General features: G+C 40.0%; 1 protein-coding gene across 1 annotated transcript in view; it reads right to left on the reverse strand.

Annotated features, from left to right (window-relative positions):
• snx9a (sorting nexin 9a) overlaps positions 1-19,107 on the reverse strand; it is a 32,676-nt gene that overhangs the window by 13,208 nt on the left and 361 nt on the right. The window contains exons 2-9 of the mRNA XM_064953170.1: positions 18,544-18,630; positions 16,863-16,937; positions 7,617-7,703; positions 5,595-5,697; positions 5,334-5,475; positions 4,816-4,900; positions 3,435-3,560; positions 2,304-2,421 (exon numbers count right to left, since the gene is read on the reverse strand). Of these exons, the coding sequence (XP_064809242.1) occupies positions 2,304-2,421; positions 3,435-3,560; positions 4,816-4,900; positions 5,334-5,475; positions 5,595-5,697; positions 7,617-7,703; positions 16,863-16,937; positions 18,544-18,630 (823 nt within the window). The remainder of the gene's footprint in view (positions 1-2,303; positions 2,422-3,434; positions 3,561-4,815; positions 4,901-5,333; positions 5,476-5,594; positions 5,698-7,616; positions 7,704-16,862; positions 16,938-18,543; positions 18,631-19,107) is intronic.

Here is a 19,107-nt window from a genome sequence, read left to right on the forward strand (position 1 = left end):
GTGTACTGTTAGCTAGCTAGCTGACGTTAGCTGACTAGCTCGCTAGCTAATATTACACGTATTACTATCTGTGTAGTAACATTATTCGTATCTCAAAGCCATTTGGTTTGCTAGTTATTAGCCTAATGTTAGCTAGCTAGTTAACATGGAACCTGTTCTTCAGGTGCTCTGTTATATTACGGGGAGTGTTTAAATGGAAGTGCTCGGTTATATTACGGGGAGTGTTTAAATGGAAGTGCTCTGTTATATTACGGGGAGTGTTTAAATGGAAGTGCTCTGTTATATTACGGGGAGTGTTTAAATGCAAGTGCTCTGTTACATTACGGGGAGTGTTTAAATGCAATGGCTCTGTTACATTACGGGGAGTGTTTAAATGTAAGTGCTCTGTTATATTACGGGGAGTGTTTAAATGTAAGTGCTCTTGCTAAACATGTATTACTTCCACATTTCTAGTCTTAGTTATTACACCGCTTTGATGATATTCATGTCCTCAGTTTGTTATGCCATGTTCTCTTCTGTTTTAGTTTATGTTTGTCCGTGTCCTCCTAATTACATGGTACCGTTAAACCCATTTCCTTCCTGTTAATTACATGGTACTGTTAAACCCATTTCCTTCCTGTTAATTACATGGTACTGTTAAACCCATTTCCTTCCTGTTAATTACATGGTACCGTTAAACCCATTTCCTTCCTGTTAATTACATGGTACCGTTAAACCCATTTCCTTCCTGTTAATTACATGGTACCGTTAAACCCATTTCCTTCCTGTTAATTACATGGTACTGTTAAACCCATTTCCTTCCTGTTAATTACGTTACCGTTAAACCCATTTCCTTCCTGTTAATTACATGGTACCGTTAAACCCATTTCCTTCCTGTTAATTACTTGGTACTGTTAAACCCATTTCCTTCCTGTTAATTACATGGTACTGTTAAGCCCATTTCCTTCCTGTTAATTACATGGTACTGTTAAACCCATTTCCTTCCTGTTAATTACATGGTACCGTTAAGCCCATTTCCTTCCTGTTAATTACATGGTACTGTTAAACCCATTTCCTTCCTGTTAATTACATGGTACTGTTAAACCCATTTCCTTCCTGTTAATTACATGGTACTGTTAAGCCCATTTCCTTCCTGTTAATTACATGGTACCGTTAAACCCATTTCCTTCCTGTTAATTACATGGTACTGTTAAACCCATTTCCTTCCTGTTAATTACATGGTACTGTTAAACCCATTTCCTTCCTGTTAATTACATGGTACTGTTAAACCCATTTCCTTCCTGTTAATTACATGGTACCGTTAAACCCATTTCCTTCCTGTTAATTACATGGTACCGTTAAACCCATTTCCTTCCTGTTAATTACATGGTACCGTTAAACCCATTTCCTTCCTGTTAATTACATGGTACTGTTAAACCCATTTCCTTCCTGTTAATTACGTTACCGTTAAACCCATTTCCTTCCTGTTAATTACTTGGTACTGTTAAACCCATTTCCTTCCTGTTAATTACATGGTACTGTTAAGCCCATTTCCTTCCTGTTAATTACATGGTACTGTTAAACCCATTTCCTTCCTGTTAATTACATGGTACCGTTAAACCCATTTCCTTCCTGTTAATTACATGGTACCGTTAAACCCATTTCCTTCCTGTTAATTACATGGTACTGTTAAACCCATTTCCTTCCTGTTAATTACATGGTACTGTTAAACCCATTTCCTTCCACTTTATTCACCCGGCAGCACTACTTGACCCTTCATGCACTTTTTATGTTTTGATTTCACCCTGATATGTGTTTTGTCCCTACTAAATCACTACAACCCTATCTCCCTATCTCCCGGCCGTATAAGCCAACAACATCCACCATAACATTCTCCTCCCCCTCGGTCTTTGCGTTGTGTGCAAAAAAAATAAAACAGATCATTGGATTTCTCTCATCACCTAATTCATCCACATTTTAATAGACGTACCATAGTGACATTCTGAACCAGTAAATTACAAAACCTCTTTTATACTAAAATTTAACATTTATACCTGTAATAATATATGCCATTTCGAAGACACTTTTATCCAATACAGAACTATTTATGACCTCACTAGATGGCCATTGTCAACAGGCTCCAATACAGAACTATTTATGACCTCACTAGATGGCCATCGTCAACAGGCTCCAATACAGAACTATTTATGCTTGAAGGATGCCTTACATACAGCTCAATACATATTTTCTAAAGCCACGCTTTTTCAGACCACAAGACCTATTCAGGAAAAACTGAGGCGACGGTTGCCATGGAAGCCACTGACCTGTGACTTGTTTGTCAGGCAGCGAGGGGATGGGGATGGCGGAACCAAACTTCTCCAACAGGCGCTCATACAGCCAATCAAAATGCTTATACCTGTGATTGACAGGTCTGTTGGTCGTCTGTAGAAAACACAAAAAGAAGAGTCAGAGAAGTGTGTGTGTGTGTGTGTGTGTGTGTTATTAAACAACTAAATTGACCGACGTCAGTTCAATTACTTGAATTCCATTTAGTTTGTATTTTTTTGTGAGCTCTGCGCGCCGTAGAGAAATCAGATCAAGAACAAACTGTGGGCCGTTGGAAGTTGTAGTTTTCAACAGAAAATTTTAAACTTTAGTTCAGGGCAGAAAACGTGCTAATTAACTACAATGACTATAATCCATTGTGCCTTCCCTGCTCTTCCGGCCCCAGAAAGACACATGAGAGAGGAATGTACACAGCACAACGACAATAGGGATATTGACAGTTCGTTAGGTAGCTGTACCCGATTAATATTTGTAGTACTTGGTAATTAGCCGTATTGAAAGTAAGCCCTATCTACTTTGAAGAACAACTAAAATAGTTTTATCGTCAGACAGCTCTGCAGCATATTAGGTAGCTACTAGCTATCTAGTTACTGTTACATATTAGGTAGCTACTAGCTAGCTAGTTACTGTTACATATTAGGTAGCTACTAGCTAGCTAGTTACTATTACATATTAGGTAGGTACTAGATAGCCAGCTAGCTAGTTACTATTACATATTAGGTAGCTACTAGATAGCCAGCTAGCTAGTTACTATTACATATTAGGTAGCTACTAGATAGCCAGCTAGCTAGTTACTAGCCTAGCTAAATAGGATGACTTGTTAATGGGGTTAGATGATTGGCTGCTACTGCCTGAGCAGAGATGAATTTTTTTTTTATAATAAAAAAGTCCTCAAATAAAAACAACTTAATAAGAAACTTGAATGTTCTAAATATTTGGCTTTGTAATTTCTATTAAAATTTAATTTCTATTAAAAAGCTTAAGCATTATTATGTTTTAATTTTATACAAATCAAAACGGAAAAATTATTTATTTTTCACCGAACTGAAATGACCTCAAAAAGCACTAATCGCTCAGCACTAGTGTGTGTGTGTGTGTGTGATACTCACGTTGGGTGTGACCTGATATTCTATGTAACTCTTCAGCCCATACATCTTAGAGCCCTTTTTAGGATCAGCCACGACACAGTCAAGAGGAGACTGGGGATACAGCCACACTGGCCCCACATCTCCCATCTACACACACACACACACACACACACACACACACACACACACACACACACACACACACACACACACACACACACACACACACACACACACACACACACACACACACACACACACACTGCTATTACCATCTAGAGTAGCAGAGTTTCCCCCCCATAAATGTAATGCCTTGTAAATGTACTGTTACATAAATGTAGAGTCATGTAATGTTATATAAATAATGTCATCTAAATGTAATGTGAATGTAATATAATGTAAATGTAATGCTGTGTAAAAGTAATGTAAAGTAATGCAGATGGATGTAAAAGTAATTTATTGTAAAGTAATGTCAATGTAACGTTACTGTAATGTACTGTAAAGTAATGTTACTGCAATGCACTGTAAAGTAATGTTAACACAATTTACTGTAAAGTAATGTTAACGCAATGTACTGTAGAGTAATGTTAACGCAATGTAAATGTCATGTAAATGTCATGTTAATGTACTGTTAATGTAATGTACTGTACTGTAAAGTAATGGTAATGCAATGTGCTGTAAAGTAATGTAAATGTAATATAATTGTAATGTTAATGTAATGTACTGTTAATGTAATGTACTGTAAAGTAATGGTAATGCAATGTGCTGTAAAGTAATGTAAATGTAATGTTACTGTAATGTACTGTAAAGTAATGTTAATGTAGTGTAATGTTAATGTAATGTACTGTAAAGTCATGTTAATGTAATGTAATGTTAATGTAATGCACTGTAAAGTCATGTTAATGTAATGTTAATGTAATATACTGTAAAGTCATGTTAATGTAATGTTAATGTAATATACTGTAAAGTCATGTTAATGTAATGTAATGTTAATGTAATGTACTGTAAAGTCATGTTAATGTAATGTTAATGTAATGCACTGTAAAGTCATGTTAATGTAAAGTAATGTTCATGTAATGTTAATGTAATGTACTGTAAAGTAATGTTAATGTAATGTTAATGTAATGTACTGTAAAGTCATGTTAATGTAATGTTAATGTAATGTTAATGTAATGTACTGTAAAGCAATGTTAATTTAGTGTACTGTAACGTAATGTTAATGTAGTGTACTGTAAAGTTCATGTAATATACTGTAAAGTCATGTCAATGTAATGTACTGTTAATGTAATGCACTGTAAAGTAGTGTTAATGTAATGTACTGTAAAGTAATGTTCATGTAATGTTAATGTAATGTACTGTAAAGTAATGTAATGTAAATGTGTAGAACAGATGGAGGACTCACATAGATGGCCAGTCTGTCTTTGCCTTTGGGTGGTAGTTTAGCCAGGAGGTACACCTCTGGGTTGGGGATCTTAGAGAACGCAAACCTAGTGGAAAAATACGGACCTAGAGTACCAGTCAAAAGTGTGGACACACCTGGACCACCATTTTATTATGTTTGCAATGTTTCTGTACAGCACTTTGAGATATCAGCTGATGTACGAAGGGCTATATAAATAAATTTGATTTGATTTGACCTACTCTTTCAAGGGTTTTTCTTTATTTTTACTATTTTCTACATTGTAGAAATATTAGTGAAGACATCAAAACTATGAAATAACACACATGGAATCATGTAGTGACCAAAAAAAAGTGTTGAACAAATCAAAATATATTTTATATTTGAGATTCTTCAAAGTAGCCACCCTTTGCCTTGATGACAGCTTTGCACACTCTTTTTTGAAAAGTTACCAGAATTTTGCAACCCTCGTGAAATGCAACATTTAAAAATAAATAAGTGTGAGTGTTTGTGTGTCTTACTTGTTGAGGGATATCTTCATGTGTGTGTGTGTGTTGCGGCCTGCCGCCTCTCCTTCCTCCTCCCCTGTAGTTTCTCCATAACCCCCTGTTGATCTGGCATCATCCCACTCTTCATCCCACTCACCATCATCGTCATCATCACCTTCACATGCACAAACGCACACGCACAAACAAGGACATTATATAAAAAAAAAACAACAACTAATAAATGCAACATTACAAATACAACAACATTTACAAATGTTTGTCTGTGTGTGTCACCTGCATTCTGTTGAGTCTGCACGTATCCCTGGGTGTCCCATCCCCCGGCTGTCATGTTGGTGTAAGCTCCTCCCCCAGACCAAGGGTTGTCACCGTTAGCAACCTGCAAACAACAACAGCAGCAGTGAACTCTGGGAAATGTTTCACAGAGCTGCTTAAAAAAAAAAAAGAAGACTGCTTCAGCCTGTTCTGTTTTAAAGGCTAAGTGGCTTGATGTTTTGAAGTGGCGTGGCGTGGCTCTAACCAAGGCAGTCGTAATGGCTGTGTGTGAGTGGTGCATGCTGTCCTGCTTTATACAGTTTTAATGGCTCAAGCGTGGACAGAGCAGGTAACCGGATGTTTGTGTGTGTTTTAATGGCTCAAGCGTGGACAGAGCAGGTTCCTGGATGTTTGTGTGTGTTTTAATGGCCCAAACGTGGACAGAACTGGCCTTGGGCCTACAAAAGAGAAGCTCCAACACCATGCTAACGACCATTTCCCCTTCCTGCCTGACTATAAACATCTCTCTCTCTCTCTCTTTAAATTTAAGGGGCTTTATTAGCATGGGAAACATACAGTGGGGCAAAACATATTTAGTCAGCCACCAATTGTGCAAGTTTTCACACTTAAAAATATGAGAGGCCTGTAATTTTCATCATAGGTACACTTCAACTATGACAGACAAAATGAGAGAAAAAAATCCAGAAAATCACATTGTATGATTTTAATGAATTTATTTGCAAATTATGGTGGAAAATAAGTATCAAACAGTCACACTCAAAAACTCCACTATGGCCAAGACCAAAGAGCTGTCAAAGGACACCAGAAACAACATTGTAGACCTGCACCAGGCTGGGAAGACTGAATCTGCAATAGGTAAGCAGCTTGGTTTGAAGAAATCAACTATGGGAGCAATTATTAGGAAATGGAAGACATACAAGACCACTGATAATCTCCCTTGATCTGGCGCTCCACGCAAGATCTCACCCGTGTGGTCAAAATTATCACAAGAACGGTGAGCAAAAATAGCAGAACCACCCGGGGGACCTAGTGAATGACCTGCAGAGAGCTGGGACCAAAGTAACAAAGCCTACCATCAGTAACACACTACGCCGCCAGGGACTCAAATCCTGCAGTGCCAGACGTGTCCCCCTGCTTAAGCCAGTACATGTCCAGGCCCATCTGAAGTTTGCTAGGGAGCATTTGGATGATACAGAAGAAGATTGGGAGAATGTCATATGGTCAGAAGAAAGGTCCTGGAGTGGCCTAGCCAGTCTCCAGATCTCAACCCCATAGAAAATCTTTGGAGGGAGTTGAAAGTCCGTGTTGCCCAGCAACAGCCCCAAAACACCACTGCTCTAGAGGAGATCTGCATGGAGGAATGGGCCAAAATACCAGCAACAGTGTGTGAAAAACTTGTGAAGACTTACAGAAAACATTTGACCTCTGCCATTGCAAACAAAGGGTATATAACAAAGTATTGAGATAAACTTTTGTTATTGACCAAATACTTATTTTCCACCATAATTTGCAAATAAATTCATTAAAAATCCTACAATGTGATTTTCTGGATTTGATTTTCTCATTTTGTCTGTCATAGTTGAAGTGTACCTATGATGAAAATTACAGGCCTCTCATCTTTTTAAGTGGGAGAACTTGCACAATTGTTGGCTGACTAAATACTTTTTTGCCCCACTGTATGTTAACATTGCCTAAGCAAGTGAAATAGATCATAAACAAAAGTGAAATAAACAATAACAAATGAACAGTAAACATTACACTCACAAAAGTTCCAAAAGAAAAGACATTTCAACAGCATACATTTGGCAGGAAGTGCAGCTCAGTTTCCCCATCATTTTGTTGACAGTGTGCACATAGCCTGTCTTCTCAAGAACCAGGTCTGCCTACGGCGGCCTTTCTCAATAGCAAGGCTGTGTTGGTCACTGAGTCTGTACATAGTCAAAGCTTTCTTTAATTTAGAGACAGAGACCGAGTCCCTCTCTTTCTCTCTCAAGCCCCTTATAGTAATGAGGTAGTGTGTACCTGAGTGTTTGTGCTGCTGCTGGACTCGGGGCTGTAGGCATCCGGATAGGTAGCTGCCTCTGGTGTTGTGGATGGCACCGCACCAACCTGAGAGATGAGGGGGGATTGTAATAATCATCCACATTTTGACTTTCTCTCTACCCCCTAAGGACAAAGACAGTAGTCATGGCTATCTTTCCCATGTCTGCAGGATGCAAACATCACTGTTTGTACTACAGGGATCACAGTAAACATACTTTGCAAAGACACAGTGTTGCTTTAGCGTCACACTGTTAGCGACATTTAGTCAAGTTTATTTTGGCGTGGTACTTGGGATCTTCAAAACATTTTCCAGAGTTCAACTTTGTATTTACTACGGCTCCCCAGTGATGTCACGTTTGTCAAAAAAAACATAAGGCGGTGTGATGGGGGTCTCACAAAGACTACTCGACTCCTCCCCTGTATGACTGAGGAATGCCGCGCGCACACACACACACACACACACACACACACACACACACACACACACACACACACACACACACACACACACACACACACACACACACACACACACACACACACACACACACACACACAGATCGTGGATTCGATCTAGCAACCTGTGAGTTACTGGCCCAACGCTCCTACCCGCCAGGCTACCTGGTCACTTCAATAACATTGACATACTGTTTTACACAATTCGTATGTATAATACTGTATTGTAGTCCAGTCCCATCCTATATAACTACTGCTGTACACCCCTTTTCTAGTCACATACTGTCCATATACTGTCCCGGACTCTGACATTGCTTGTTCCAATATTTCTTAATTACTTTCTTTTAATGTTATGGATCTGCGCGTTTTGTATTGTTAGGTATTAATGTACTGTTGGAGCTAGGAATATGAGCATTTAGCTAGGTATTAATGTACTGTTGGAGCTAGGAACATAAGCATTTAGCTAGGTATTACTGTACTGTTGGAGCTAGGAACATGTGAATTTAGCTAGGTATTACTGTACTGTTGGAGCTAAAAACACAAGCATTTAGCTAGGTATTACTGTACTGTTGGAGCTAAAAACACAAGCATTTAGCTAGGTATTACTGTACTGTTGGAGCTAGGAACATAAGCATTTAGCTAGGTATTACAGTACTGTTGGAGCTAGGAACATGAGAATTTAGCTAGGTATTACTGTACTGTTGGAGCTAAAAACACAAGCATTTAGCTAGGTATTATTGTACTGTTGGAGCTAGGAACGTAAGCATTTAGCTAGGTATTATTGTACTGTTGGAGCTAGGAACATAAGCATTTAGCTAGTTATTAATGTACTGTTGGAGCTAGGAACGTAAGCATTTAGCTAGGTATTATTGTACTGTTGGAGCTAGGAACATAAGCATTTAGCTAGTTATTAATGTACTGTTGGAGCTAAAAACACAAGCATTTGGCTAGTTATTAATGTACTGTTGGAGCTAAAAACACAAGCATTTGGCTAGTTGTTCATGTACTGTTGGAGCTAAAAACACAAGCATTTGGCTAGTTATTAATGTACTGTTGGAGCTAAAAACACAAGCATTTGGCTAGTTATTACCGTACTGTTGGAGCTAGGAACATATTCCAGACCTGCCAACCCTGTCCAACTTTTTAGACTACAAGACGCGTGCGGCAAATTGGAGATTCAACTCGCAAATCTAGTGTAAAGGCATTTTAGAAGCATTGCCTCGAGAGCTGACACCAGACACTCATTTACTCTTCATCACACAGTCTTCTAAACTTCCAATTCCATTTTAAGCCAAGATGTTTATATATATTTTTTATTATACTTTGTATTGCTTTTTGTGACGTGGATCATAATTACAGTTTCAGTCTATCAGGTTGCGTGATCCTCGTAATGTTACATGGAAAATACAACTAACGGGACGCAGAATTAAATGTATATCGCACTCGCACAAATGCGAGCAGTAACTTTTCATATTTGTATTAAATGTCTTTCTCCAGCAAATGAAAGTGAACTGCTGTCACTTTAGAGCCCACTGAACGTCCATCTTCTGTTCGCTAACGTTAGCTTGAACCAATCAGTGTTTACCTTCCCACAACACACGGAGTCGAAAAGGGATTCGTCCATTTACGTACAGCTGACAGTCGGCAAACTCAGCATCACAACAAACAGGAGGAGGGGCAGACACGGGGTAGCTCCGTCCAAATAAGGGTGTATTCAACTCCATGTCCGTTGACACAAACTCTGTACATGTCTATTGGAGACCAATTACTTGATTAAATATTGATTACAAATTGATTGCTCTCGTTTATGTCAAAAGTTTAAAGAAAGGAATAGATACCATTATAAATGAGACTCAAACAGGATTTATGAAGGGCCGTCACATAAACTCTAACATTCGTTTAGTCTTGGACCTTATAGATTATTCAGATGCAATTGACTCAGATGTGGTTGTCTTTTTTGGGACTTCTGTAAAACCATTTGACACAATTGAACATGAATTTCTCTTTAGGTCACGTAAACCTTTTCGATTCAATTACATTTTTTGTCAACGTCATTCGCATGTTCTACAAAGATATAAATAGTTCTGCGTTACTAAACCTTAATACTTACAAAATATTTAGTATCAACAGAAGTGTACGACGGGGATGCCCACTTTCGCCATTTTTATTCATTCTATCTCTAGATATTCTGAATAATGTAAATTTGTATGGCTTAAATATTTTTAACAAATAAATAAAAATGTCCCAACTAGCTGATGATACTACTCTTTCTTTTTAATGAGAGACCATGCCCTTAATGCTATTACTGCATTTTCTATTGCATCAGGATTAAAAACGGAATGTTTCTAAATGTGAAACCAACTTACACCGAGAAGAACACATTTCTGGAACATGCTTATTCCTGGCATTGTCTGGAAAAATGCATGGTTAAGGTCTTACAGATATTGTATACCAAACAGAGTTAAAGAAGTGCACTTTAACATAAGATAGAATTACATGGATAAAAATCTTATTGAAAATGTTTGGCTATTGATGATATGTGTTTTCCGTGAAAAAGAAGGTGAGAATCTGTCTCACTTGTTCTTTGAATGTAAATTTGTGTCAGAATTTTGGGAAAACAGAATACTTATTTACCATTATGAACACTACCCATGTTTTTGCCATGAAGGATATATGTTACTATTGCAATGATAACAAGACCATTGAAATGATTGTGAATTTTTTAAATTCTTGTTGCCAAATACTTTATACACAAACAAAAATTCAAAATTTTATACCAAAAATTACACATTTTTTGATTAAATTTAACTATCTTATTAAAACATTAACCCTTGTGAAAACAACAAGAATAACATTTTCCTGAATCATTATAATAAGATATTTTCAGTGTGATTACAATTGCACTATAATTTTTATATTTTTTATTATTTCATTGATATTTTTTTTGCATGTTTTAGTATTTTCTTTGTAATACCTGTGTTTGTTTTGCATGGTGTAACAATGTAAATTGTTCATCTGTATTATGAATTGAAAAAAATAATAAGTTGCAGCTCTAGAATCGGGATGTTACATTTACTCAGTGGAAATATTTTTTATTAAAATGTTTTAATAAAATAAAATCAGGCCATTTAGCTATTTAATACATTTCTGCATTTACTAGGTTTAACAAGGAACATAAGCATTTAGCTAGGTATTAATGCACTATTGGAACAAGGAACATAAGCATTTAGCTAGGTATTATTGCACTGTTGGAGCTAGGAACATAAGCATTTAGCTAGGTATTATTGCACTGTTGGAGCTAGGAACATAAGCATTTAGCTAGGTATTAATGCACTGTTGGAACAAGCATAAGCATTTAGCTAGGTATTAATACACTGTTGGAGTCTAGAACATAAGCATTTAGCTAGGTATTAATGCACTATTGGTTGGAGCTAACAAAGCATTTAGCTAACATAAGCATTTAGCTAGGTATTAATGCACTATTGGAGCTAGGAACATAAGCATTTAGCTAGGTATTAATGCACTATTGGAACAAGGAACATAAGCATTTAGCTAGGTATTAATGCACTATTGGAACAAGGAACATAAGCATTTAGCTAGGTATTAATACACTGTTGGAGCTAGGAACATAAGCATTTAGCTAGGTATTAAACAAGGAACATGCATTTAGCTAGGTTGGACTGTTGGAGCTAGGAACATAAGCATTTAGCTAGGTATTAATGCACTGTTGGAGCTAGGAACATAAGCATTTAGCTAGGTATTAATGCACTATTGGAACACTGTTGGAGCTAGGAACATAAGCATTTAGCTAGGAATTTCATTTAGCTAGGTATTAATGCACACCTTTAGCTAGGTATAAATGCTAGGAACATACGCTTCATCTGTACAATTATTGCACTGTTGGACATAAGCATTTAGCTAGGTATTAATGCACTATAAGCATTTAGCTAGGTATTATTGCACTGTTGGAGCCATGGGAAGCCACTGTTGGAGCAGCCGTCATACCACTCAGGAAGGAGATGCATTTAGTTCTGTCTCCTAGAGATGAATGTACTTTGGTGCTATTGAAAAGTGCAAATCAATCTAGGAACAAAACAACAACAAAGGACCTTGTGAAGATGCTGGAGGAAACAGGTACAAAAGTATCTATATCCATAGTAAAATGAGTCCTATGTTGACCTAAACCTGAAAGGCCGCTCAGCAAGGAAGAAGCCACTGCTCCAAAACCGCCATAAAAAAGCCAGACTACGGTTTGCAACTGCACATGGAGACAAACATCAGACTTTTTAGGAATTTCCAAAATGTCTTCTGGTCTGATGAAAAATAGGCCTGTTTGGCCATAATGACCATCGTTCTGTCTCCTAGAGATGAATGTACTTTGGTGCGAACAAATCAATCCCAAAACAACAACAAAGTTATGTTAGGAGAATAAATGGGGACACATGCAAGCCGAAGAACACCATCCCAACCGCGAAGCACGGGGTCGGCAGCATCATGTTGTGGGGGTGCTTTGCTGCAGGAAGGACTGGTGCATTTCACAAAATAAATGGCATCATGAGGCAGGAAAATTATATGGATATATTGAAGCAACATCTCAAGACATCAGACAGGAAGTTAAAGCTTGGTCGCAAATGCGACTTCCAAATGGACAATGGCCCCAAGCATACTTCCAAAGTTGTGTCAAAATGGCTTAAGGACAACAAAGTCAAGGTATTGGAGTGGCCATCACGAAGCCCTGACCTCAATCCTATAGAACATTTGTGGGCAGAACTGAAAAATCGTGTGCGAGCAAGGAGGCCTACAAACCTGACTCTGTTACACCAGCTGTCAAGAGGAATGGGTCAAAATTCATCCAGCTCATTGTGGGAAGCTTGCAGAAGGCTACCCGAAACGTTTGACCCAAATTAAACAATTTAAAGGCAATGCTACCAAATACTAATTGAATGCATGTAAACTTCTGACCCGGGTAAATTCAGTCCAGTCAATTCAGAAAGTAAAGCAGATTCCAAATCCAAATGTTCCTAATTAAAAAGAATTGAAGAGAATAGGAATTTCAGTGTACTTCCTTAATTGACTGGAATGTATATGGAGTTTAACCCAAACCTGGGACCTTAATGCAGGGAAACTTAAATCCATTTTCACATTTCACTGTGAGGTCTACTCCACCTGTTGTATTCAGCATCCATTTTACAAAATTTCCACCAGTATGTTAAAATCTGCAACCACAGGGAGAAAAAAAAAATCTCTCGACCACCATTACTCCACACAGAGACGCGTACAAAGCTCTCCCTCGCCCTCCATTTGGCAAATCTGACCATAATTCTATCTATCCTCCTTCCTGTTTACAAGCAAAAAAATGTAAGCAGGAAGCACCAGTGACTCGGTCAATAAAAAAATTGGTCAGATGAAGCAGATGCTAAGCTACAGGACTGTTTTGCAGCACCGACTGGAATATGTTCCGGGATTCCTCCGATGGCATTGAGGAGTACACCACATCAGTCACTGACTTCATCAATAAGTGCATCGATGACATCGTCCCCACAGTGACTGTACGTACATACCCCAACCAGAAGCCATGGATTACAGGCAACATCAGCATTGAGCTAAAAGGTATAGCTGCCGCTTTCAAGGAACGGGACTCTAATCTGGAAGCTTATAAGAAATCCTGCTATGTCCTCCGGTGAACCATAAAACCAGGCAAAGTGTCAATAATAAGATTGAATCGTACTACACCGGCTCCGACGCTCGTCGGATGTGGCAGGGCTTGCAAACTATTACAGACTACAAAGGGAAGCACAGCCGAGAGCTGCCCAATGACCCGAGTCTATCAGACGAGCTAAATTACTTCTGTGCTCGCTTCGAGGCAAGTAACACTGAAACACGCATGAGAGCATCAGCTGTCCCGGATGACTGTGTGATAACGCTCTCCGCAGCCAATGTGAGTAAGACCTTTAAACAGGTCAACATTCACAAGTTGGTCAACACTCACAAGGGCCAGACGGATAACCAGGTCATGTACTCTGAGCATGCATTGACCAACTGGCAAGTGTCTTCACTGACATTTTCAACCTCTCCCTGTCTGAGAGCAGACCACCATAGTTTCAGTGCCCAAGAACACTAAGGTAACCTGCCGAAATGACTACCGATCCATTTCACTGTAGCACTCACGCCAGGCTGTGTCAGAGGAAGGCCCTAAAGACTAGGGTGACTGGGGTCTTTGACAATTTTGTAGGGCCTTCCTCTGACACAGCCTGGCGTGAGTGCTACAGATCGTTAGTCATGGACACCGCAGTGGTACCGGAGCGCTACGTTGTATTCAGCATTTCACTGTATTCACCTGCATTTCACTGTAAGGTCTCCCGACACCTGTTGTATTCAGAATTTTACTGTAAGGTCTACTACACCTGTTGTATTCAGCATTTCACTCTAAGGTCTACCTACACCTGTTGTATTCAGCATTTCACTGTGAGGTCTACCTACACCTGTAGTATTCAGCATTTCACTGTGAGGTCTACTACACCTGTTGTATTCAGCATTTCACTGTGAGGTCTACTACACCTGTTGTATTCAGCATTTCACTGTAAGGTCTACTACACCTGTTGTATTCAGCATTTCACTGTAAGGTCTACTACACCTGTTGTATTCAGCATTTCACTGTAAGGTCTACTACACCTGTTGTATTCAGCATTTCACTGTAAGGTCTACTGTAAGGTCACCTGTTGTATTCAGCATTTCACTGTGAGGTCTACTACACCTGTTGTATTCAGCATTTCACTGTAAGGTCTACCTACACCTGTTGTATTCAGCATTTCACTGTGAGGTCTACCTACACCTTTTGTATTCAGCATTTCACTGTAAGGTCTACTACACCTGTTGTATTCAGCATTTCACTGTAAGGTCTACTACACCTGTTGTATTCAGCATTTCACTGTAAGGTCTACACTGTAAGGTCTACTACACCTGTTGTATTCAGCATTTCACTGTAAGGTCTACTACACCTGTTGTATTCAGCATTTCACTCTCAGGTCTACTACACCTGTTGTATTCAGCATTTCACTGTAAGGTCTACTACACCTGTTGTATTCAGCATTTCACTGTAAGGTCTACTACACCTGTTGTATTCAGCATTTCACTGTGAGGTCTACTACACCTGTTGTATTCAGCATTTCACTGTAAGGTCTACTACACCTGTTGTATTCAGCATTTCACTGTAAGGTCTACCTACACCTGTTGTATTCAGCATTTCACTGTAAGGTCTACTACACCTGTTGTATTCAGCATTTCACTGTAAGGTCTAACACCTGGTCTACCTACACCTGTTGTATTCAGCATTTCACTGTAAGGTCTACTACACCTGTTGTATTCAGCATTTCACTGTAATTCAGGTCTACTACACCTGTTGTATTCAGCATTTCACTGTAAGGTCTACTACACCTGTTGTATTCAGTAGGTCTATTTCACTGTAAGGTATTCTTTCACTGTAAGGTCTACTACACCTGTTGTATTCAGCATTTCACTGTAAGGTCTACTACACCTGTTGTATTCAGCATTTCACTGTTGTTGTATTCAGCATTTCACTGTAAGGTCTACCTACACCTGTTGTATTCAGCATTTCACTGTAAGGTCTACTACACCTGTTGTATTCAGCATTTCACTGTGTATTCAGCATTTCACTGTCTACTACACCTGTTGTATTCAGCATTTCACTGTAAGGTCTACTACACCTGTTGTATTCAGCATTTCACTGTGGTCTACTACACCTGTTGTATTCAGCATTTCACTGTAAGGTCTACTGTTGTATTCAGCATTTCACTGTAAGGTCTACCTACACCTGTTGTATTCAGCATTTCACTGTAACACCTGTTGTATTCAGCATTTCACTGTAAGGTCTACTACGCCTGTTGTATTCAGCATTTCACTGTAAGGTCTACCTACACCTGTTGTATTTAGCATTTCACTGTAAGGTCTACTACACCTGTTGTATTCAGCATTTCACTGTAAGGTCTACTACACCTGTTGTATTCAGCATTTCACTGTGAGGTCTACTACACCTGTTGTATTCAGCATTTCACTGTAAGGTCTACACCTGTAAGGTCTACACCTGTTGTATTCAGCATTTCACTGTAAGGTCTACCTACACCTGTTGTATTCAGCATTTCACTGTAAGGTCTACCTACACCTGTTGTATTCAGCATTTCACTGTAAGGTCTACTACACCTGTTGTATTCAGCATTTCACTGTAAGGTCTACCTACACCTGTTGTATTCAGCATTTCACTGTAAGGTCTACTACACCTGTTGTATTCAGCATTTCACTGTAAGGTCTACTACACCTGTTGTATTCAGCATTTCACTGTAAGGTCTACCTACACCTGTTGTATTCAGCATTTCACTGTAAGGTCTACCACCTACACCTGTTGTATTCAGCATTTCACTGTAAGGTCTACCTACACCTGTTGTATTCAGCATTTCACTGTAAGGTCTACACCTGTTATTCAGTATTCAGCATTTCACTGTAAGGTCTACCTACACCTGTTGTATTCAGCATTTCACTGTAAGGTCTACACACCTGTTCTATTCAGCATTTCACTGTAAGGTCTACAACTGTTGTATTCAGCATTTCACTGTAAGGTCTACCTACACATTCAGTTGTATTCGGTTGTATTCAGCATGTGACAAATAACACTTGATTTGATTTACTTTACAGATACGTAGTGAGTTATTCACACTGTTATGGTGTGTAATCCGTCATGAACAGACACACACTCACCTGTAAGTAGTCTTCTGGCACCAGCCCACTTTCTCCTCTGGAGTTCTGAGCCTCTATCCATCCTCCACCAACATTCTACAAAGAGAGAGGAAGGGCAGAGAGAGTTGTAGAGGAAGAGAGAAGAGGGAGATTTCACTGAAGGGGGAGATAGGTAGAGGAAGAGAGAAGTGGGTAGAGAAGAAGGGCAGAGAGAAGAGGAAGAGAGAGAGGTATTCAGAGAGGGAGAGAGAGAGCATTTCAGAAGGAAGACCTGGGAGAGAGCATTTCAGAGAGAGAAAAGAGAGAGAGTAAGGTCTAGAGAGAGAGGCATGTTAACACTTGAAGGGGGAGAGAGAGAGGAAGAGAGAAGAGGGGGAGAGAGAGGAGGAGGGCAGAGGAAGAGAGAAGAGGGAGAGAGAGAGAAGGGGGAGAGAGGTAGAGGAAGAGGAAGATTTCAGAGAGGTCAGGGCAGAGAGAGAGAGAGAAGAGGGAGAGAGAGAGAGAGAAGGGGGGAGAGAGAGAGGGAAGAGGAAGAGAGAGGGAGAGAGCGGGAGAGAAGAGGGAGAGAGAGAAGGGGGAGAGAGAGGTAGAGGAAGAGAGAAGAGGGAGAGAGAGAGAGGAAGAGAGAAGAGGAGGAAGAGAGAAGGGGGAGAGAGAGGTAGAGGAAGAAGAGAAGAGGGAGAGAGAGAAGGGGAAGAGGGAAGGGAGAGAGAGTAGAGGAAGAGAGAAGAGGGAGAGAGGGGAGAGAGAGGTAGAGAAGAGGAAGAGGGAGAGAGCGGGAGAGGAAGAGAGAGAGGGGAGAGAGAGGTAGAGGAAGAGGAAGAGAGAGAGGGGGGAGAGGAAGAGAGAAGGGGAGAGAGAGGAAGAGAGAAGAGGAGAGAGGGAAGAGAGAGAGGGGGAGAGAGAGGAAGGAAGAAGGGGAGAGGAGGAAGAGAGAGAAGGGGGAGAGAGAGAGGAAGAGAGAAGAGGAGAGAAGAGAGGAAGAGAGAGAAGGGGAGAAGGGAAGAGAGAAGAGGGAGAGAGAAGAGGGAGAGAAGAAGAGGAAGAGAGAAGAGAGGAAGAGGAGAGAGAGGAAGAGAGAAGAGGGGAGAGAGAGGTGAGGAAGAGAGAAGAGGGAGAGAGAGGAAGAGAGAGAGAAGAGAGGAAGAGGAAGAGAGGAAGAGAGAGAGAAGAGGGAGAGAGGAGAGGAAGAGAGAAGAGGGAGAGAGAGGAAGAAGAGAAGAGGGAGAGAGAGGAAGAGAGAAGAGGGAGAGCCAGAGAAAGATCCTGGGGAGTAGAGAGATTAAGGGGAGAGAGAGGAAGAGAGATAAGGGGGAGAGAGAGGAAGAGAGATCAGGGGGAGAGAGAGGAATAGAGATAAGGGGAGAGAGAGGAAGAGAGATAAGGGGAGGGAGAGAAGGGGGAGAGAGAGGAAGAGAGAGAAGGGGAGAGAGAGGAAGAGAGATAATGGGGAGAAAGAGGGAGAGGGAGAGAGAGAAGGGGGAGAGAGGGAGAGGAAAAGAGACAGAAGGGGGAGAGAGGGAGAGAGGAAGGGAGAGAAAGGGGAGAGAGGAAGGGAGAGGAAGAGTGTGTGAGAGAGAGAGAAGAGGAAGAGAGAGAAGAGGTATGAGAAGTATTTATCAGAGCCTGGACAGAAAAGCATGAAATGGAACTCTGTAGTATTTCAGGTGGCTTTGGACAGCCAGTCAGATCCTGTGTGTACCTGATTGAGGACGGTGACAGTCTCTCCTTCTCTGACTGTCAACTCGTTATTTCCTGGTTCAGCACTGAAGTCATATATCACCTGGGCCTGAAACAGAGCACACAGTGATGACCTCGGGACCACTCTGAATGGTACTGTAGGACATATTCATAGCACACAGTGATGACCTCAGGACCACTCTGAATGGTACTGTACACACACACACACACACACACACACACACACACACACACACACACACACACACACACACACACACACACACACACACACACACAGCCTCCCTCTCTAAAACAGTGGCGCTACAACCTACAAAAAGTAGAGACTGGAAGATTAACATGTAAATACACATACATACATACATACATACATACATACATACATACATACATACATACATACATACATACATACATACATACATACATATTTTAGTCATACAAGTTATTACTCTGAAATCTAAACTACACTTCAATGAAACCCCCCAATGGCGCATATTCTGTATGACAAAAAAAACCAAGCTAAATTAGCGTTGTCTACCATTCGATAAAGCGCACCATGACA

The sequence above is a fragment of the Oncorhynchus masou genome, chromosome 32 (genome assembly GCF_036934945.1).
Source record: "Oncorhynchus masou masou isolate Uvic2021 chromosome 32, UVic_Omas_1.1, whole genome shotgun sequence".
Taxonomy (NCBI): domain Eukaryota; kingdom Metazoa; phylum Chordata; class Actinopteri; order Salmoniformes; family Salmonidae; genus Oncorhynchus; species Oncorhynchus masou.